The sequence below is a fragment of the Mustela lutreola genome, chromosome 7 (genome assembly GCF_030435805.1).
Source record: "Mustela lutreola isolate mMusLut2 chromosome 7, mMusLut2.pri, whole genome shotgun sequence".
Taxonomy (NCBI): Eukaryota; Metazoa; Chordata; class Mammalia; order Carnivora; family Mustelidae; genus Mustela; species Mustela lutreola.
The window spans coordinates 68,961,727-68,984,063 of record NC_081296.1 but is presented as its reverse complement, the minus strand read 5'-3'; the positions used below and the strand labels follow the sequence as shown (position 1 = coordinate 68,984,063).

The window sequence follows — 22,337 nt, the reverse complement described above, 5'->3', positions numbered from 1 at the left end:
CGTTGAAAGAAACTTGGCTAGTTGTGCTTTGTGAGATGTATCTTGGAAAGAATTTTCCATGATCAATTCTGAGGGGCTTGGTCTGTCTTCAGTCAAGGTACATACTATATTGTTAAACATAATAATTAAAAAAATTAACAGCATATACATTCAGTCATGGAAGTCACTTTGTAAAATCATTCTCTGCATAGATATGACATGCTGCTCTGTGGTCTGGCTACTGAAAAAACCCTCTCTGGAACCCTCCTGCACTGCTGGTGGGAATGCAAGCTGGTGCAGTCACTCAGGAAAACAGTATGGAGGTTCCTTAAAAAGTTTAAAATAGAACTGCCTTATGACCCAGCAGTTGCATGAATGCAAACAATAGTGATTCAGAAGGGCACATACACCCTGATGTTTACAGCGGCAATGTCCACAATAGTCAAACTATGGAAAGAGTCTAGATGTCCATCGACAGATGAATGTATAAAAGAGATAAGGTATATGGGCAATGGAATATTACTCAGCCATCAAAAAGAATGAATTCTTGCCATTTGCAATGATGTGGATAGAACTAGAGGGTATTATGCTCAGCAAAATAAGTCAGTCAGAGAAAGACAAATACAAGATTATTTCACTCTTGCATAGAATTTAAGAAACACAGAAGATGAACATAGAGGAAGGGAAAGAAAAATAAAATAAGATAAAAACAGAAGGAGGCAAACCATAGGAGACTCTCAACTATAAGAAACAAACAGGGTTGCTGGAAAGGAGGTGGATGGGGGTTGGGGTAATTGTGTGATGAACATTAAGGAGGGCACTTGTGATGAGACCTGGGTATTATATGCAACTGATGGGTCACTAAATTCTACCCCTGAAACTAATAATACACTGTATGTTAACAAATTTGGATTAAAATAAAAAAATTCTTTAAAAGAAAAATAAACTATTTTTTAAAAGATTTTATTTATTTATTTGACAGAGATAAATCACAAGTAGATGGAGAGGCAGGCAGAGAGAGAGAGGGAAGCAGGCTCCCTGCTGAGCAGAGAGCCCGATGCGGGACTCGATCCCAGGACCCTGAGACCACGACCCGAGCCGAAGGCAGCGGCTCAACCCACTGAGCCACCCAGGTGCCCCCGAAAAATAAACTATTTTAAAAAAAGACAAAAGAAGAAGCCCTATGTGGACTAATAGCAATCAGGAATAGGTAGTGAAATGTAGTCAAGAAGTCAGTATCAAATTTTTATAATGTCGACTGTAACTGTCTTTATTGCACCAGAAGCAGAAACTGTTCTTACAGTAAAAAAACCTTTTGTGACATTCTCAGTTGCCAGCCCACATGAGTATCTCTGTGTGTATGAGACTGTGAAATGGCACTTGACATGGAGATGACATATTTAGTTTCTTTCACCCATCATCACAATTTAATCTGTATTTAGTTCTCTTCTACTTGTTAATTCTTTCCTTTAGTTTTTTTTTTTTTTTTTTAAGATTTTTTCTTTATTTGAGAGAGAGGAAGAGAGGGAGAGGCAGAGGGAGAAGCATAGGGAGAAGCAGACTCTCCACTGAGCAGGAAGCCCGATGTGGGACTTGATCCCAGAAGCTCGGGATCATGACCTGAGCTGAAGGCAGACACCTTCAGACACCCAATTCCTTCCTTTTCAAAAACATTACTCAAATTAGATTATTGGTATTGTTTTTGGTTTTTGTTTTCTTTTTTTTTTAGAGGGGGAAGAGAGGTTGGGGAGAGGTTGAGGGGAAAGGTGAGAGAAAATCTTAAGCAGGCTCCAAGCTCGGTGAGAGCCCTACGCAGGGCTTGGTCTCTCGAGCCTGAGATCATGACCTGAGCCAAAACAAAGAGTCGGACACGTAAACAACCAAGCCGTCCAGATACTCTGGTATTGTTTTTTGGGTTTTTTTTTTTTTTAATATCAGTGATATTTGTCTGGATTTTTCAAAGATGTTTACTATATCCTTGCATTTTTGAAAGTCCTGGACTTGTCTTCTTTCTTCTTGAAGTATTTCCATTAGAAGTTCCTTTAGTTGAGGTCTTTGGGAACTCTCTCAATTTTTACTTAGTTATAAACGTATTTATTTTAGCATCATTCTTTTTTTTTTTCTTTCTTCGTGGGCATCAACGCAAGGTTTATTGAATGATAGCAAAATGATAGTACAAAGCTTCCAAGGAGGGAGGGGACCTGAGAGAGTTGCCCAGCGTCATTCTTTAAAGAGAGTTTATACTAGATTCAGAGTTTTTGACTGACAATTATTTTTCCTCTGGATTCAATTATTATTTTTTTCTTTGTAGATGGTCCATTGCTCTCTGTCTTTGCTACCCCAGCTGCTTTTTAACTTTTCTTTTTGTCTTTGGTGTTCTCATTTTATCTAGAGAGTGCATAGGCTTACATTTCTTTTTATTTATCCTGCTTAGGTAGCTTATGTTTCCTGAATCTTGATTCATAGTTTCATATCATTTCTAGGAGATGTACAGCTATTTCCTACCAAAATATTTCCACTAATTCATTCTTTTTGCTTTCTCATCCTGGGACTCCCAAGTGAACATATGCTTTTTCATTCTATTATATAATTTCTTAATTTTTTTTTCTGTATTTTTTTTCTCCTTGCAGTGCTCCATTCTAGGTAATTTCTTTTGCTATGTCTTCTAGTTCACTGGTTAATAACTTTGTCTTTTTCTGGGTAATTTGATGTTTAACTTGTTAATTGAATATTTAATATTAAATTCATCAGTTAATCTCAAACAATCCCTTGTTGATCTTTGTGATAATGACCTTTATTTATTTAAATATTTGATGCACAACAGTTTTCTATTCTGTATCTTAACAAGTTTAATATCTGGTATCTTTGGAAGATTCTCTCAAATAAATAAATCTTTAAAAATAAGAGAGAGAAAGAGGAGGGGAAAGGCAAAGGCAGAGAGAAACCTAAGCGGATTCCATGCTGAGTGCAGAGCTGACATGGGGCTCGATCTCACCACCCTGAGATCACAACCCGAGCTGAAACCAAGTCGGATGCTTAACTCATTGTCTCACCCAGGTGCCCCTCATGTCTTAGGGAGTTTTAAATGTTTTTTCTAAAAGTTACTATTTCTGCTCTTAGTCATGGTGGCATGCCTTCTTGTGTGTTTGACTATCTTTAGTGTTTTACTTATTAGTTAATAATTGATGGCAATCCTGTAGACCTAAATTGGGGATTGGGAAGCCTTCCTTCAGAGTTTGTCTTCTGCTTCTGCTAGTAGCCAGAGTAGACCCCCAGTCTGAGACCAACTGGGCATCATCTGTGGGTCTCTAATCAGAATGGACATACCAGACTTCCCTCTCTCACCCCAGTATTGGGGTCAGGTTTAATTTCTCTGGTAAGTGTACTACTCTGGGCATCTGTCCTTGGGCAGCCCCACTGCTCTGAGCTGTGTCATGTTCAACCTCCTTCTGCTCTGCCCAGTTCTTTTTTGTTCTAGTTTCAGGTTTTCTTGTTTTTGTTTGGTTTTTCTCTTGTTTTTTAGAGAGGGAACAAGGGGCATTCAGGCTTGGTGACCCATCCTACTTCTTGTGAGACCATTTATGTCTCCAAGAAAATGTCCTTTCCAGGTTTTATTTTTAGTTTAGTGGAATGGAGTCCTGCAAGTATTTCATTAGGATACAAAGAGTCAAGGTGGGTAAACATTTTTAGACTGTTTATCTTTGTACCCCAAATATAAAAAACTGGAATAATACTGAACTGAGAATAAATTAAGACAACTCGTATTATGAAGGGTTAGTAGACAAGTATGTAATGATGTCGCTATCCAGAATATCCTTATTTCTGAAAACACCTCCCAAGCATTTCATTTATTATTTTGAAAGACTTCAGTGATTGCTACACATATAGTCACCTGAATGTTTTTCATGGTTTTCTTTTATGTTTTGTCTAGGCTGCTACCGAGGAAGAGAATAGCCACGGTCAAGTAAATGGTATTCTGAATGCTCCAAGCCTTGGTTCCCCAATTCGTGTCCGCTCTGAGATTACTCAGCCAGACAGAGATGTTCCATTGGTGCGGAAGTTACGTTCCATCCACAGCTTTGAGCTGGAAAAACGTCTGACACTGGAGTCAAAGCCAGATACGGACAAGTTTCTTGAGACCTGGTATAAAATAATTTTTATTTTTTTTTTAAAGCTACTAAGATATATAATTACCATCATCATTATCATCATTATGAATTCTATTATTCTTTCAAATAAGAAAGTTTTGCATTTTTGTAGTACTGATTTGATTAAGTTCTCATCTCCATCCATGTTTTTAATTATCATTGTGATTCCTAATGTGAATTGTCTTATAAAATTGTTACAAGTTCTATAACAACCTTTGGGTTTGGGAGCTGAGCAATGGGAGCTGGTAACTTCATGACACCAGCATAAGTTAAATGAGCTTTTTGCTTTGTTTGTAAGAGATCTCTTTCATTGGAATGAGAAGATGCAATGTAGCGTTGGAGAGCTCGTGATAAGGCATGATACAGGAAGGAGGGGAGCATGTGAAGGAGGAAAACAAGTAATTTATACACAAGGGACAGGCAGTTAAATTCACTTTAATGAATGCCTTTTATGAATAAGTACTGTAGGAAAAATAGACACAAATAAATTTATCATTCTTCCTGGAAAGAAGGAACAGTGGAACTTTGGAGAACTATGCATAAGTAATAACTCTAGTTCATGTTTATAAGTCCCATTATCCCCAAATTTTGATAACAGAAGACAGAAATGAAACTTTAAAAAGAATTTGGATATGTTTATGAATTACAGAAGGCTGCAGTAATATTAAGAGCCAAGTGACGAGTGATAGTCACACAACCTTCAATGTACATCACTGGTGGCTGCTTTTGGTAATGAGATGTTAGATGAGAAAGACCATGTATTTGATTGACATGGTAGTTACTGTGAACAAAGATAATTCAGCCTATTCTAATCTAGCTTCCATTTTTAACAGTCCTTCATATATGTTTGTTCTTTCTTCCATGGCAGTCATTCAGCCTCATACCTATGTAATAGAAGCTTCTGTTTATAGGGCACTTGGGTGGCTCAGTTGGTTAAACAACTGCCTTCAGCTCAGGTCATGATCCTGGAATCTCAGGATCGAGTCCTGCATCAGGCTCCCTGCTCAGCGGGGAGCTTGCTTCTCCCCCTGCCCTCCCCTCTCATGTTCTCTCTCTCTCAAATAAATAACAATAAAGTCTCTTAAGAAGAAGCAGCAGCTTCTGTTTATACATTGATGTGATCAAAAGGATGAATTTGAGTTGGGGCAGTGCTTAAACATTTCAAGTAATGGCTAATGTTAGAAATAACTATATAAATGCAATAGGGATAAAAGCTTAGTTTGGTAAAGAATTAGTTTAATAAAAGAATAGAACTAAAAAGAGAGTCCCTGCTGTGGGAAGAGCTGAGAAATGAGTTGAGAAAACAGAAGTAATCTAAGAAAATGAACTCAGGCAAGAACCTAGAAAGAGTAAGAAACCATTGAAGGAACTGAAGCACCTAATTACAAACTTGGAAAGGAAGAAACATATCACTTAAACTGCTACTCCGAAGAAGAGAATGGTTCGTAGAAGCAAGTGCAGCCGAATGGTCACACTGTCGCCTGACTCTCAGGTAGCAGAGGTTCATATACCATGTTGACTGCCTTCTAAGCGACCTAAACAGGCAGTATACCTTGAAGCTTCCCCTACACCACATCCGCACCCCCTACCACTGGGTGCCCCACGTGTACATAGTGGGGCACCCAGTGGTAGGGTACAAGCGCCTGCTTGAGCGGGCGTAGTGACTCTTCTTAAAAGTTCTGCCTTTGAACTTCCCCTGAATGAGTCTACATTTATGTACATCTCTGAAGACAGAACACATAAAGTATCTGCCTAGCTTCTCCATTTCCTTTCCTATACTAGCTTCTTCATTTCCTTTTGTAGGGCTTCTGATGAGTCAAAACCCCCTTGGCTCAGCTCTGCCTCAGTCCCCCCACAGAGAGCAGAGAGCCATGTGATTGAATTGGCTAGAAAAGGTGAACGAGATCCCATAAGTTAACCTGATTAGGCTTGTCCCCTGCCCTGCAGCAGGAGAGCCATCTTTCTGCCATGGGTTCCATCTTCCAAAACTGGGTTAGGACAGGTGGAAAAGAACATTAGCAGCCTGTGAAACTTTCCTTATGCTTTTTTTTTATATTATTCCTCTCCTCCGTGTGTGAATCTTAGTTCTGTATAGAGCTTATAGGTTATATAATATATATTTTCCTAGAGCAGTTGAGTAACTTCTCTCTGTTTTTTTAAGCCTGGAGAAAATGCAGAAAGATTCCAGTGCAGGCAAGGAATCTGTTCTCCCTTCTCTGCTTCATAAGCCTTGTGTTCCCGCCATGTCCCGTACTGACCACATCTGGCACTATGATGAGGAATATCTTCCAGATGCTTCAAAGCCTGCCTCTGCCAATACCCCTGAACAGGCAGATGGCGGTGCCAGCAATGGATTTATAGCAGTTAACTTGAGCTCCTGCAAGCAGGAGGTTGATTCCAAAGAATGGGTGATTGTGGACAAGGAGCAGGACCTTCGGGATTTTAGGACAAATGAGGCTTTAGGTCATAAAACAACTGGAAGCCCTTCTGATGAGGAGCCTGAAGTCCTTCAAGTCCTAGAGGAATCACCTCAAGATGAGAAGCTCCTACTGGGTCCTTGGGCAGAAAGCAATCACTTACAGAAAGAACCCTCAGGTGTGGTCTTAGCACTTTCTGGGGAATGCCCTGCCACCGCTGCCTCGGAACAGTATACGGATCGGCTGGAACTCCAGGCGGGGACTGCTGGCCAGTTTGCTGCAGTGACACCCACGAGTCCCATGGAAGCGCAAGCAGAAGGACCCCTCACAGCGGTAAGAGATTTGTTCCAGTTATTTTTCTGTTACCCACTCAAGGTGCTGTTAAAACAGAACAAACAGTTGATCAACTAAGATTGATCAGCAGATGTCTAGGTTTGGCACATGGAGATAGGGAGTGATGTCTAGACTAACTTCTCTAGTCAGTCATCCAGTATGAAATTTCTCAAAACAAATGAGCTTTTCTGTCAGGATAGCAACTCAACACATGAAGTGTCATTATAACCTAATTTCAGAATAACATCTGTAATTAGACCATAGGAACTATCTATGCGTTTGTCTGTGACTTTAAGAATTTGTAATTCTAGAGATTTTGAATCTTACAAATCTGGTGAGGAAGGCATATGTGGTTTGCACTTCATAGGCTAGGCCTGATTCTCTTTGTTGCTTTTTTTTTTTTGTAATCTCCACACAGAAATTTGTTATATTTTACATTCCTCTTAAATAGTTTTTCCAGCTTTGATGCCCATTGTTTAAAACACAGTGTTCTGGCCTCTCTTCCAGAACTTCTGCTTCAATAGGTCTGAGATAGAGTGAGCCCAGGAGTCTGAATTTTAACAAGTAGCTGAGAGCAGGTGTTGTTTATGAATAAATGTCTTCTGCAAAGGAGCATTTTGAAGAAACGGTACTCTTTACTCTCAGTTTGGACATTCAGCTGGAGACACCTGTTACCCTTTTATTATCAGGGAGCAACGATGCCCCTAGGACTGTGAGCTGCAGGAGCCCCGGCAAAGCCAAACATGCAGGCAGTAAGGAACTGTGTACACAGATCTTTGGCACCAGCCCAAGGGCAGGTACATGTGTCCTTACATGGGAAGAAGTACCAGACTTCCTTAAATTCCCTAATCATGTAGCAGCCATGTCTCCCAGCTCACCAGAAACAGCATTGTTCCCCAAGCTTAAATGTTTCTTCTTAGAACACAATTCCAAATGCAGGTGTGATACGGTGAGAAAAGATGACAAAATTTGATTTTGTGTATAGCTCTGTAGGAATTCATTTGTACTTCAGCATAGGAAAATAAATGCCTGCCTCATTCTTCATCAGGGTTGGTCTTTCCTTCTTTTCCAGGACTATTTTGTACAGTTATACAGGTTGTTCACTGAATAAAGCGGCCTAGCCAAGGGAGGAAGTAGGGGCTGAAATCTGGCCCCAACGTTGTTAACCAAACTGTGCATCTTTGTGTGGCTCTGTTTCCTCTTTGAGGAGCATTCTTTTTCAAATTGTACACAGTAACCTATGGACTAGAGGCAGGTGCAGCCACCTCCCTCCCCTCCCCTTAACACTCTTTCTTCCCATCTTTCCTCTTTCCTATTTCATTCTTTCTTTCCATCTTCCCACATTCAGTTCTTCTTTTCTCTGACTCTGTCCTACTGTGCATTCACTGCCACTCAAGCATTTTTCCAACTTTGCATTCCCTGCAAAGAGGCGTTCTACAGCCTTGGCTCCACTTCTAGTATTTTTTGCCTTTTCCCACAAGTAGTATTTTATCCACAAAGATTGTTCTCATGGTTCTATTACGCTGCCTGCAGCATTTCTCTGTCACGTTTTTGAAAGACTTGTATTCATATATTTTATATTATAAGTTCAACCTTATTTTCAGATATCTTTAAATAAAAGCATTTTTAATTAATTATTTTTATTAACATGTAATGTATTATTTGCCCCAGGGGTACAGGTCTATGAATTGTCTATGAATTACACACTTCACAGCACTCACCATAGCACATACCCTCCCCAATGTCCATAACCCAACCACCCTCTCCATACCCACACTCCCCCCAGCAACCCTCAGTTTGTTTTGTGAGATTAAAAGTCTTTTATGGTTTGTCTCCCTCCTGATCCCATTTTGTTTCATTTTTTTCCGTCCTTACCCCCCAAGCCCCTTGCCCTGACTCTCAAATTCCTCTTATCAGAGAGATTGTATGATAATTGTCTTTCTCTGATTGACTTTTTTTGCTCAGCATAATACCATCTAGTTCTAAATAAAAATAAATAAAATAAATAAAAATCTTTCGGGGCGCCTGGGTGGTTCGGTGGGTTAAAGCCTCTGCCTTCGGCTCAGGTCATGATTCCAGGGTCCTGGGATCGAGCCCCGCATCGGGCTCTCTGCTTGGCAGGGAGCCTGCTTCCCCCTCTCTCTCTCTGCCTACTTGTGGTCTCTGTCTCTCAAATAAATAAATAAAATCCTTAAAACAAACAAACAAAAACCAAAAAAATCATCTCTCTTAACTGAAGGTCTCTAAAGAAATAACACCTACATCATTTGTATATTTATGTCTAAGGTAATAAACCTACCATTTCCTTCACTTGGGCAGGGATTAAAAATATATTTATCTTGATTCTCTTCTTGAAGCCTAAATTCAGAGTTTACTTTTGCAAAACAGACATTGTTATTTCCCTGTTTTACTACAGACACATTAAATAGGGAGTACGGCCAATTAATCTCTCCCTATCTTTTACAACTCTGAATATATGTTCTAGCTTGGATGATATGCTAAACTGTATTACTGGGCTATCTAAATATTTTAAATTAAGACATATTCTGATGGAAAACACTTTGTTAGTTTGTATCTTTTTCACTCAGGCTTGTTTCTCTTTTATGAAGGGAAAGTATATTGATGTCAAAATAGGTAAGAGCTATAAAAATGGGCAAAGCAAAAGTTTATCTGTATTATAGTCATAGTTGGCATAATAAACTAACCGATGAGTTTTAGCACCCTCTAGTTCTCTTTGTGTCTTAGTACAGATTCATGAGCCTTCGTTAGGTCTTCCCTTATCCCTACACATGAAACCACTGATTATCAAATAGCATGTGTAAACTTTTTAGATAATATATCCTGAAAGATGGATAAATTTGCTAGATTTGGAAGAAATTGTTTGGGGGCTTTACTGGAAATTAAGTGTTTTTCCTTGGGTAAACAGTATTGAAATTGAGGGGCGCCTGAGTGGCTCAGTGGGTTAAAGCCTCTGCCTTCGGCTCAGGTCATGATCTCAGGGTCCTGGGATCGAGCCCCGCATCGGGCTCTCTGCTCTGCAGGGAGTCTGCTTCCCTCTCTCTCTGCCTGCCTCTCTGCCTACTTGTGATCTCTGTCTGTCAAATAAATAAATAAAATCTTAAAAAAAAAAAAAAAAAAAAAAAGAAATTGACCCACTGTTAGTCATTTCTAAAAAGATGCGAAGCAACACAGATTTACAGGAAGTAAATAAGACCAACCTTTGGCTTACAGGACAAATATTAAATTATGTTTTGATTAGAAAATGCAGAGACAAAATTAAGAGAGCATAAGTGAACAAGGATAGAGAAGGAAAAATAAACTGCTTTCAAAAGAGGTCTAACAACTGGTCCAGAATGGCAGGAGCTGTAGGGAAGAATATGACCAGTTTTATGTGACCTTGGGTAATCACTGTTGGTAGGGAGAAGGTTGAATTTGAAAAGTAATGTAGAAGTGGAAGACATCTTTCTTACCGGGTATCAAGGCAGATTGTACCACATGGTCTCTTGGTTCTAGATTGTCATTTAGAAAGCCACTGTTTCATTTTAATGTTACCTTTGGAAGCTGTGTAAATGTGACTGGGCAATAATAACACCACCAATATTACCTGTTGCTGTGTAACAAATTACCCCAAACTTAGCAGCTTTAAACAACACAGTTATTTCACCCTGTTTCTCAGGGTTAAGAGTGCAAGAATGGCTCAGATGGTTCTGGCTCAGGGTCTTTCATGAGGCTGCTGTCAAGCTATCACCTTGAGTTCACCTAGAGTTGAAATTGTAAGGTTCATCTGGGATGGGAAGATCCCCTTCCAGGCACACTCCGTGGTTATTGGCCAGAGGCTTCACTTCTTCTCCATTCTTGTCATGGCAGCTGGCTTTCGCACAGACTGAGGAGAGAAGGAGGCAGAGATAGGGGAAGAGATGGGGTGGTAGAGTGAATAGGACTCCACCATGATGGAAGCCATAGTTTCTTTTACAACTTTATCTCAGAAGGGGCACACCAGCACTTCGTGGGTCTGTTGGTCATGTGGACCAACTCCATTACAGTGTGGAAGGGACTAGACAAGGGTATGAATACCAGGAGACAGAGGTCATTGGAGCCATCAGAGAGACTGGCTGCCATATTAATCTTATGTTTATATTTCATAGAATACATTCATATTTGATCCTAACAACAACTCTGTGTAGAAAGCAGAGGGAATATTGTCCTTTTTTGCACTGATGACACAAAACCGTAGGACAGTGAGATCATCTATAAAGAGGCAGGTGGCTACTGGAGTAGACTCTGTTATGTTCCCACACCAGGGGATTATCAACATCCTGAAGGAATTTTCTCATTGACTTATTTCTTAGACATTGAGAAGAAGAAAGGAGGTGTACAATAATGCACACAGTGGGAACAGGACAGAGAGAAAGGGAGTCATGTAATTTTTTGTGTGTGTGTGATCTGTCTGGTAGTCAACATCTATTAAGAGGATTCCTCTGACTGACTTACAGCGGTATCAATCCCAGTTCTACAAAAATCAGATCAGCAGTGATTGCATTGCCTTAGTCCTCTTCTTTTCATTCCTTCAGTTCTATTGGTTGTCTCCTACGTTCTAGGCTTTACTCTACCCCAGGGATAATCAGTTGGCACCAAAGGCCTATGTCTAACAGTTACCTTAAAGAGCATGAAGTGATTCTAGTGGATCTGTGTACACAAACGAGGACACAGGTGGACATGCCTAGGAGTAAGGAGTGCAATATCAGGGGGGGTTTATTATCAAAACTCTTTTTTTTTACCATGAAAACTGAAATTTTGAAAATACACTACCTTCATAATTGGAAGGGAAATAAAAATTAAAAATCTTTTCCTGGGAAGATTAAGGTGCACTTCGGGCGCCTGGGTGGCTCAGATGGTTAAGCGTCTACCTTCGGCTTGGGTCTTGATCCCAGGGTCCTGGGATCAAGCCCCACATCGGGCTCCCTGCTTGGCGGGAAGCCTGCTTCTCCCTCTCCACTTCCCCTGCTTGTATTCCCTCTCTGGCTGTCTGTCTCTGTTAAATAAATAAATAAAATCTTAAAAAAAAAAAAGATTAAGGTGCACTTCAAAAGTAAGAGGGCTCTGAAAGATGAATTAGTTTGCTGGAAAGAGATGCAGGGTTATCAGGCAAAGAACACAGTACATACAGAAACATAGAGGCTTAAAGCATCAGAGTTCAGAGTTTAAATGAGTGGTCTAGAATATAAGTGCCCTTTTCTTAGGACAAAGGAAAAAGGCTGAAGAAGAGCTACAGAAGGTAAGGTGATAACGGGGATTCACCTGCTCTGCTGAGCTGTGTGGGCTGTGGGACAAGAAACTGCCAGGATTGAGGGCGAGGAATAACATGCTATTTGAGAGCCAAGTGGGGGAAATGGGCTGGGGCAGCAGCCAGTGAGACTTTGGCATTAATTCAAGCAAATATGATGAGGGATTGAACTGTGAAAATTGCAGTGAGAACTTGAGAGACATTTTAGTGGTACGACTCATTTGAAATAGCAGTTTCATGTGGTTTTCCCAGCGAAATGGGTTCCACTGACTGTTTAGAGCCCTTGTATAAACTAGAGGGACTACTCAGAGCCTCCACTGAAGAAAGGAATAATCCATATAATGTATTAATAGTATAGTTTAGTCATGTGAAAAGGTAAAGACTTTCTGGAATAACTTGAAATGGATTTTGTAGGAGAAATCTGTATCGACTGCATGTACCTTGACTGGGGAGTGGCCACATGTCCTCTGTCTGACCACGGATACCTATTTTTGATCTGGAAAATTTGGTCACTGTAATGATAGAAGTTTTGTTTGTATGCGATTACACCTCTGAAATGATCTGTGACAGTGTAATTCAGTCTATGAACAGAAAAGACAAGAAATTGGATGGCTTGATTTGGAAAGTAGAGGAAGCCCTTTTGTGAAGTGTTCAAGTAACAGACTGGACTATCCCTTGGGAGAGGCTCCATGGAAAGGACCCAGGAATCCAGTGATGCAATCTCATCTCATGTTCATTAGTTATCAGGCCTTTACTATGTATCAAGTACTGCACTAGACATCGGAGAATTCAAAGACCATGAATCTGGGTGGCTCATTTGGTTAAATCACTGCCTTCGGCTCGGGTCATGATCCTGGAATTCTGGGATCAGGTCCCGCATCAGGGTGCCACCTCTGTGGGGTGTCTGCTTCTCCCCTTTCATGTTCTCTCTCTCTCTAAATAAATAAATAATAAATAATAAATAAATAAATAATTTGCGTTTTTTTTAATAGACCAGGAATGTGTTCATATAACTGTTATTCTTGGCAACAGTAGGAACCACTAAATTATTCTACTACCTATATCTCATAAAGTATATGTCAAAAAACCAAAATGAGATCTAGATATTTCTTTTTTTTTTTTAAGATTTTATTTATTTATTTGACAGAGATCACAAGTAGGCAGAGAGGCAGGCAGAGAGAGGAGGGAAGCAGGCTCCCTGCTGAGCAGAGAGCCCAATGCGGGGCTCCATCCCAGGACCCTGGGATCATGACCTGAGCTGAAGGCAGAGGCTTTAACCCACTGAGCCACCCAGGCTCCTGAGATCTAGATATTTCATAAATCACATACCTTTTATTTGGAAGAGAGGCTGTTTGGTATCAGTGTTGAACTCCCAGAGTTTTTATTATCTTACTAACATTACAGCCCTTGAATGAGATGAAAGTTAAAAGGGTATTTATAAGTTAAACGCACATAATAACTAGTTTGCAGTTTATTGTCTCTTGCTATCTGGCCAGTCATAAACATGAGTTAATGATAAATAATGAGGCTACTTTATCTGAACTAAACAGTAATGAGACTGATGTTAGTCAAACTGAGTAGTAGGCATTAGTAAAACTAATATTAAAGAAATGGAAAATACCAAAGTATTTCTAGTTCTGTAAAAAGGTGTTACCTTATATAGTTAGAGAACAGAAGAAAGGACTTGAGTGAATTCATGCCTTAATGAGATGTTTGTAAATTATAGAAATTAAAGATATAAAAAATGCATATGGCTTACTGGTGGATCATTGATTTAGTCCAATTGTAAAGTGTCCCAGCGTGGGAAGTTATTTTCAGGGGCACCTGGGTGGCTCAGTCATTAAGCGTCTGCCTTCGGCTCAGGTCATGATCCCGGGGTCTTGGGATCAAGCCCCTCATCAGCCACCCTGCTGAATGGGAAGCCTGCTTCTCTCTCTCCCACTTCCCCCTACTTGTGTTCCCTCTCTTGCTGTCTCTCTCTTTGTCAAATAAATAAATAAAATCTTTAATAAATAAATAAATAAATTTTTAAAATATTTAAAAAAGGAAGTTATTTTCAGCTATACTTAGAATTGGTCTTCCTTTTTCTGCATTTAGCTATTGTTCTTTGGTTTTTCTCCTTTTATCTTGTCAGATAATATTTTTGCAGACATTTCTAGACTTCATTTGAGTATAGTGCATGTGGTGGTCTATGTATAATATGCATGATTTTCAAAACCCTTCGGTCCTATCCTTGACTTTTTTGAACCTTTTTTTTTTTCTCATTTGTGAAATTTGAGTAAAAAATAGCACCCAATTGAAATGTAGGGCAGATATGAAATGGAATTAGTAAAAATGGTTTTAGGAATATTTTAGAAACTTAAGGTGCTATAGAAATACTATATGAGAGTATTTTATGCAGTTCATCATAATTGCTCAAAATCTTTTTTCAAGAAAAATTCAGGCAGAGTATCTTTTCTGTGTACAAGATAGTCACTCCTTTGGGATGCCTGGGTGGCTCAGTCAGTTAAGCAGCTGCCTTCGGCTCAAGTCGTGATCCTGGGGTCCTGGGATCGAGTCCTACATCAGGCTCCTTGCTCAGTGGGGAGCCTGTCTCTCTCTCTGCCTCTGCCTGCCTCTCTACCTACTTGTGCTCTCACTGTGACAAAAAAATAAATAAAATCTAAAAAAAAATTTTAAAAAGATTGTCACTCCTTTTGTCATATCACACACACACACACACATCCTTTTTAAAGAAAAGATTATTTATTTATTTATTTATTTATTTGACACAGAGAGAGAGATCACAAGTAGGCAGAGAGGCAGGCAGAGGGGGTGGGGGGGAAGCAGGGTCTCTGCTGAGCAGAGAGCCCGATGTGGGGCTCAATCCCAGGACACTGAGACCATGATCAAAGCTGAAGGCAGAGGCTTAACCCACTGAGCCACCCAGGTGCCCACACATACATCCTTTTATATCCTGAATCTAAGATGAGTTAAACTCAGAAGTGCATGGATTCCCTAGCTCCAATCTTTTTTTTTTTTTTTTAAGATTTTATTTATTTATTTGACAGAGAGAAATCACAAGTAGATGGAGAGGCAGGCAGAGAGAGAGAGAGGGAAGCAGGCTCCCCGCTGAGCAGAGAGCCCGATGCGGGACTCGATCCCAGGACCCTGAGATCATGACCTGAGCCGAAGGCAGCGGCCCAACCCACTGAACCACCCAGGCGCCCCCTAGCTCCAATCTTAAAAGAGCAGTAAACTGTTACTTGTGTAAACACTGCTGAGTTTATTTTGGCTGATGTTCTGGAATTACATATAATAATGAAGTGACTTTTGGTGTATTTTCAATGTAGGTCGAGTCATCTCCCTTGTTATTTGGCATTTTATAACTTTGTACCTGATTTTCTTATCACCATCACTCTTAGGTCTTAAAAATTACATTTTGAATAGTAAGTAACTATACATGTTAGGTTTCAATATGATTTTTAAAATATACTAGGAAATTGACATCTGCCTGAATATATTTTAGAATAATGAAAGAGATAGAGGTGTGAGGTGACTTCCTGAAGGGCACCAGCACCGCTGGAACTTACTCTCTTTTCCTGAAGGTCATTATAGGTCTGGGCTTATTGTCAGAATTCATGTCTGAACCCAAACAGCATGTCTTTATTCAATTAACCTGACAGATCCTCAGGATACTGTTTCTATCCAGAAGCTATTTCAGGACATGAGTTAGGTGTTTTCTCCTGGGCTGGGCTTAGGATAAGCTTTACAGGTTTGTAAACCTAACTGTATTCCTGACACACAGAGAAACAGATCCAGACAATACCTCTGACTCTGGAATAACACTGATTTCTTGATGTCTGTAGACTAAGGTGGGGTCTAAGCATAATCTTCCACAACAGTTCCAAATGCATTTTGCTTTGAATTCAGACCAATTTCCATAGTTTTCCTAGAACTAAATTGGCTTCATGAAGCAATTTGGCTTATTTCCTTCCTCAAAAAGGCTTTTTTTTCCATACCAGTTTATCTGGTTGATATTTGCTGACTCCTTATGTATCATTTTTGTTTTCTTACACATTACTTTTTTTTTTCCTTTCAAAGATTTTATTTATTTATTTATTTGAGAGCAAGAAAGAGAGAGAGCATGTGAGGGGGAGGGTCAGAGGGAGAAGCAGACTCCTTGCTGAGCAGGGAGGCTGATGCGAGATTCGATCCTTGTAACTCCAGGATCATGACCCGAGCTGAAGGCAGGGTGGCCACCCAGGTGGCCTCTTACATGTTACTTTTAACAAATGTGAAAATGTAGAAACTTTAGGAGTCTTAAGGTAGGACATTCTTTTTTTTTTTTTTAATATTTTATTTATTTATTTGACAGAGGGAGAGATCACAAGTAGGCAGAGGGGCAGGCAGAGAGAGAGGCGGAAGCAGGCTCCCCGTGGAGCAGAGAGCCTGATGCAGGGCTTGATCCCAGGACCCTGAGATAACGACCTGAGCCAAAGGCAGAGGCTTTAACCCACTGAGCCACCCAGGTGCCCCTGGGTCATTCTTATTAGATATTGAATCTCTGTCTCTTTCTCTCTTTTTTTTTATTATGTTCCGTTAGCCACTGTATAGTACATAGTTCTTGATGTAGTGTTCAGTGATCCATTAGTTAAGTATAACACCCGGTGCTCATCATAGCACGTGCGCTCCTTAATACCCATCACCCTGTTACCCCACCTCTCCACCCCCTCCCCTCTGAAACCCCCAGATTGTTTCTTGGGGTCCATAGTCTCTCTCGGTTGTCTCTCTCTGATTTCTCCTTCTTTGGCTTTTCCTCCCTTCCCCTATGGTCCTCCGTGCTATTCCTTATGTTCCACATATAAGTGAAACCATATGATAATTGTCTTTCTCTGCTTGGCTTACTTCACATAGAGTTAAATGACTTCAGTGGAAGGATGGTAGAATTTAATGTATCATAGGCTTGACCTTAAAAAAAATTAAAGAAGGGGGTGCCTGCGTGGCTCAGTGGGTTAAAGCCTCTGCTTTCAGCTCAGGTCATGGTCCCAGGGTCCTGGGATCGAGCCCCGCATCAGGCTCTCTGCTCAGCAGGAAGCCTGCTTCCTCCTCTCTTTCTGCCTGCCTCTCTGCCTGCTTGTGATCTCTCTCTATCAAATAAATAAATAAATAAAATCTTTTTTAAAAATTAAAAAAAAATTAAAGAAGATAATGAAACATTAGGAAACGTCTTTCTTTATATGGCTTTGCTTGTATATTCCTAACATTTATTGATAGAAGTTATGGGAAACAAAATGCATGTAAATCTGGAATTTTTAAATGTACAATAGTTTGACAGTAATTTTTTTCCCCTGTAATCCTGTATCTGGATTCTGGCAGAAAATAGCTGGCACACTCAAGGGGACTTGGAGAGAATTTACTGAGAAGAGCTTTTTACAGATGGGTGGGAAGAGTTAAGAGAACTAACAGAAGCATCAGTGGAGGGAACGATTTCTATCTTGAGTCCTGTGGGAGGAGGAAGAGGGAATAAAAGCTAGGAGAGGGGCCATACCATAGCAGCTGTGGTCAGAAGTGGTAGACTGTAGCCACTACCAAAGCTGCTGTCCCTTGGGCAGGGTGCAGAGAGAATTAATACCCAGACCTGGGGGCGCCGGATGGCACAGTTGGTTGAGCGTCTGACTCTTTATTTCGGCTCAGGTCATGATCTCAGGGTCCTGGGATTGAACCCCGTGTTGGGGTACCCCCACTCATCACAGAGTCTGCTTGTCCTTCTCCCTCTGCTCCTCCTTCTCCTCTCTCTCTCTCTCTCTCTCTCTCACTCTCATAAATAAATAAATAAACCTCTTTGAAAATATTAATAATACCCAGACCTTTCTCTACTCCAACTCTGATGCTCTGTTGGTGCTGCCCATTGAGCAAACCCAGCCGGAAATCAGAAGGCAAGGGAGCCTGGGTCGTGCAGTCTGGAGAAGTCAGTGTTGTAGAGCACAGAGCAGGCTAAAGAAGAGGCAGGGATGAGCCTGTTTTATACAGCTCCTGGGTGGGAGAGCTTGAGCATCATGTACTTTGATTTGGAGCTGTTCATTTTAAATATGAGTTGGGCAGACCTGGTCAATATCTGTGTTCCTCTTACAAATTAGAATTTGACATGTGAAATTTCAAATCAGGCATCTTCATTATAGTCCACATTATTGCATAACACTTTTTCTCCTGTCTCTCCAGATAACAATTCCTAGACCCTCTGTGGCATCCACACAGTCAACTTCAGGAAGCTTTCACTATGGTCAACAGCAAGAGAAGAAGGACCTTCAGCCTGTGGAACCCACTGTGGAACTTTATTCTCCAAAGGAGAACTTCTCTGGCCTGGTTGCAACAGAAGGTGAACCTCCTAGTGGAGGAAGCAGAACAGACTTGGGGCTGCAGATAGATCATACTGGTCATGACTTGTTAGCCAATATTAGAGAGTGTAACAAATCTCAAGATCTAGGACCAAATGACCATCCTGACCATAACAGACTGGCTTTGAGAGAACTTGAGAGTCTCCCTAGGGAAACTGAAGAGAAAAGCAATCTTCTAAGGTCAGATAATGAAGATGAGAAGTTAAGTAAAGGGCAGCATTATATTGAGATCGCCTCCCTTCCAGGAGACTTGGTAACTGTGGAAAGAGATCACTCAGCTACCACTGAACCTCTTGATGTGGCAAAGACACACACTTTTAGTGTAGTGCCAAATCAAGACAAAAATCATGAGATAATGAAGCTTCTGGAGGTTGAAACTTCAGAAGTTTCTTCACAAGTCATTGACCCACATGTTGAAGGACAGATAGGTCAGGTGGCAGCAATGCAAAAAGGTAAGCCATCTAAGGATGATGATGTCAGGAGTGCAGACTTGCCAGGTCAGCAGGGAGACCTGTCTACATTTTTGCACCAAGAGGGTAAGAGAGAGAAAATGGCCCCTAGAAATGGGGAATTGTTTCATTGTGTTTCCGAGAGCGAACATTGTCCCCCATCCCGGAAGGATGTGATCAGGTCATCCTTTGTAACTAGACACAGCCGAATCCCTGTTTTAGCCCAAGAGATAGACTCAACTTTTGAATCATCCTCTGCAGTCTCCGCAAAAGAAAAGCTCCTCCAAAAGAAAGCTTATCAGCCAGACCTCGTCAGGCTTCTGGTGGAAAAAAGGCAACTCAAGTCTTTCCTTGGGGATCTCTCAAGTGCCTCTGATAAATTGCTGGAGGAGAGACTAGCCACTGTTCCCACCCCCTTTTCTGAGGAGGAGGTCTTTGCTCCCTTTTCAAGACTGGCTATAGACTCGCACCTGAGCAGATCAGCCGAAGACAGCTTTCTGTCACCCATCATCTGCCAGTCCAGAAAGAGCAAAATCCCAAGGCCAGTTTCATGGGTCAACACAGATCAAGTCAGTAGTGCAACTTCAGCTCAGTTCTTGCCTCGGCCACCACCAGGAAAACCTCCCACGAGGCCTGGAGTTGAAGCCAGGTAAGGCTCTGTGTTGTCACCGTGTTAAGTGTGTAATGTTCTCTCTGTGTCTGCTTGATTATGTTACGTCAGTGGTCTCATTTCTCTGTTGCCTGCTTCTGATTATCTGTTGCCTTCACTGCCTTCCCCAAGCTTTATAGGCCAGTATAGAAGAAGGGGTTATACTGATCCAAGTAAACTCTTAGCGCCCCCACTCTCTAGCATTGTGACCCTCAGCTTCTGCATCCATAAAATAGGTCTTATATTTGCCTTGTGGTTTGGGGAGGATCAAATATGGTTGCGCATATGGACTGCAATATGGTGGCGTACATGTAGAGCTTTGTGCCAGGTTTAATTAGCATGCAACCAAGGTCATTTCTCTTTTAGTCCATTTTAACTAGATACTTGGTGATTTTCCAGCTTTTTCTAGTCCAAATCCCATTATAAGAGATGTCATTATGGTGTCAAATTCTAGTGAAAAAGACTGTTTCCATAATTTGATGAATGGGTCCTGGTCACAGTGCTCTTTATGTAATTATAATGAAGTAAACAAACACAAAACCCCTATAGGCAGTTTCCCTTGGGTCTGATGATACATATAGCCATACATAATAAAAGTATTACTTCAATATTTACTATATGGTATACTTGTTAATTGAAGTATTCTTGTGTAGAGTTGACCGTAGGGTAACTATATTTTAAAGACGAAGGTAAACTATTGGGAGGTGACAAACCAGTTAAGAGTGCTTTTGTTGGAGAGCGATTATTCATTCCACAGACTAAAATGGTCTCAGCCCTGTTAGAAAAATGAGAAAAAGAATGACCTTTGAACAAAAACCAGGTGAAAATCAAAATACATGAAGACTGTAGCCTATTCTAGATAGTACAACAATATAGATTATTATTATGGATTCTGAAGTGTATAAAGTGAGAGTCTATCTTTATCATCACCCAGCAGAACTTGCTCCCCTTAGGTAAGGTTAGCTCTGAGTTGCCATAGGGTTTCAGGTTCAAGGGTAACTAAACATTGGATTTGAAGTGCCAATGGGACTAGACTCCTCCAGGAAGCATGGTGATGAGTAAAACAGCAGTCATTTGTGACAGTTTAGAAAGGTGATTCCATGAACAGTAGTGACACACCCCCTCTTCCTTCTGCTTGTCCTCTGTACTTCGTAGAGATGGTGTCATCTGTGGCTTGAGCTGCTTTGGACTTCAGCAAACAAATCTTGGTTATCATTTATTACTTAGCACTTTACGAGTCCCTTAAAAGTAGCACTTGGTAACCAAGCCAAGTGCGTGGCATTGTGTCACAGAGCTGACCAGCCTGGACTTCATCTGGGAATTCAGGGGTCACTCAACTCTCCCATATAGGTCCTGGCACAGAAGAATTATTTTATTCCATTCTTCCAACTTTACTATAACATCCATAAGGATAGGCTTAACCAGAAGGAGTTTCATCATGTCAGAATAAGTAGATGGTGGGAGGAAGAGAGAAAAAATCAGTAGCTTATTGCTGACCCATGACGGTGATGATGGCTGTTTATGCCCCTGCATCCTGCAGCTTCTAATACGACCTTGCAAGTTCTTCTCCTACTTCCTTCCATAAGGAGTGGCATGTCAGCAGTTGAAAGTTTGGTGTTTTTTGTTTGTTTGTTTGTTTTTAATTTATTTGAGAGAGGGCGAATGAGCATGAGCAGGGGCAGAGGGAGAGGGAGAAGCAGGCTCCCACTGAGCACAGAGCCTGTCACAGGGCTTGACTTGGGGCTTGATCCCAGGACTCCAGGATCATAACCTGAGCTGAAGGCAGACACTTAACTGACTGAGCCATCCAGGCCCCCCAAGCAGCTTAATGTTTAAATTCTTTAACTGAGTGGGTTTTAGGCTGAGACAGAAAGAATTTAGGCCAGAGGAGACACTGATATTCATAAGAATGTTCTCTAGATATAGAATTCAGGGGCCCAAGTTCTGTTGCCAGTAAGAACAGGGCAGTCAGTCTCCAAACCCAGCTCTCTTGAATCTCAGACTATTGTCAGAGACAGACACTGAAGCCCAGAGAAACCAGTGACTATGCTTTCCTTTTGCAAAGTGTTAAATGAGGTTGAAATAATACTTTGATCTGTAGTTCCTGATGTTGGTGAGTGTACTTCACGTTGTGGGGTTTATTGTCTGCATATACACATGCCAGATTTCTATCTTGGAGCATTATACAAAATGGTTTACTCTCTCTCATACTTACTAACATGCTAGAGATGTTTCATTAAGTTGATCCTAAAATTAAAAGAACAAACAGGCCAGGTGCCTGGCTAGTTCAGTCAGAAGTGTGTGCGGCCTTCATCTTGGGGTCATGAGTTCAAGCTCCATATTGGGTATACAGATTACTTAAATAAATGAATAGAAACTTAGAAGAAGAGGAAGAGCAAACGTGCCACAGGAGAAAGGGACCAACAACATTTAAGTCCTTCTGAACGGCAGCCAGCCAGCAAAATACTTTACTTGGGCCATTATTCTCAGCTGCCCAGTAATCTTGGGAGGTAGATAACATTCCCATTAAAAGCTAGGAGAGGTGACGTGCACTGCTGGTGAGGATGTGATTTATGCAGCAACTATGGAAAGCAGTATGGAATTCCCTCAAAAAATGAAAAATGGAACTACCACCCAATCCAGTAATTTCACAGCTGGGTATTTTCCCAAAGAAAACAAAACACTAATCTGAAAAGATATA

General features: G+C 40.8%; 1 protein-coding gene across 4 annotated transcripts in view; it reads left to right on the top strand.

The window, feature by feature from the left end:
- Positions 1 to 22,337, top strand: part of TTBK2 (tau tubulin kinase 2) — a 164,890-nt gene that overhangs the window by 134,474 nt on the left and 8,079 nt on the right. For all 4 annotated transcript variants that reach the window (XM_059181301.1, XM_059181302.1, XM_059181304.1 and 1 more), the window contains 3 exons: positions 3,911 to 4,122; positions 6,289 to 6,877; positions 18,363 to 19,636. In XM_059181301.1, coding sequence (XP_059037284.1) covers positions 3,911 to 4,122; positions 6,289 to 6,877; positions 18,363 to 19,636 — 2,075 coding nt within the window. The remainder of the gene's footprint in view (positions 1 to 3,910; positions 4,123 to 6,288; positions 6,878 to 18,362; positions 19,637 to 22,337) is intronic.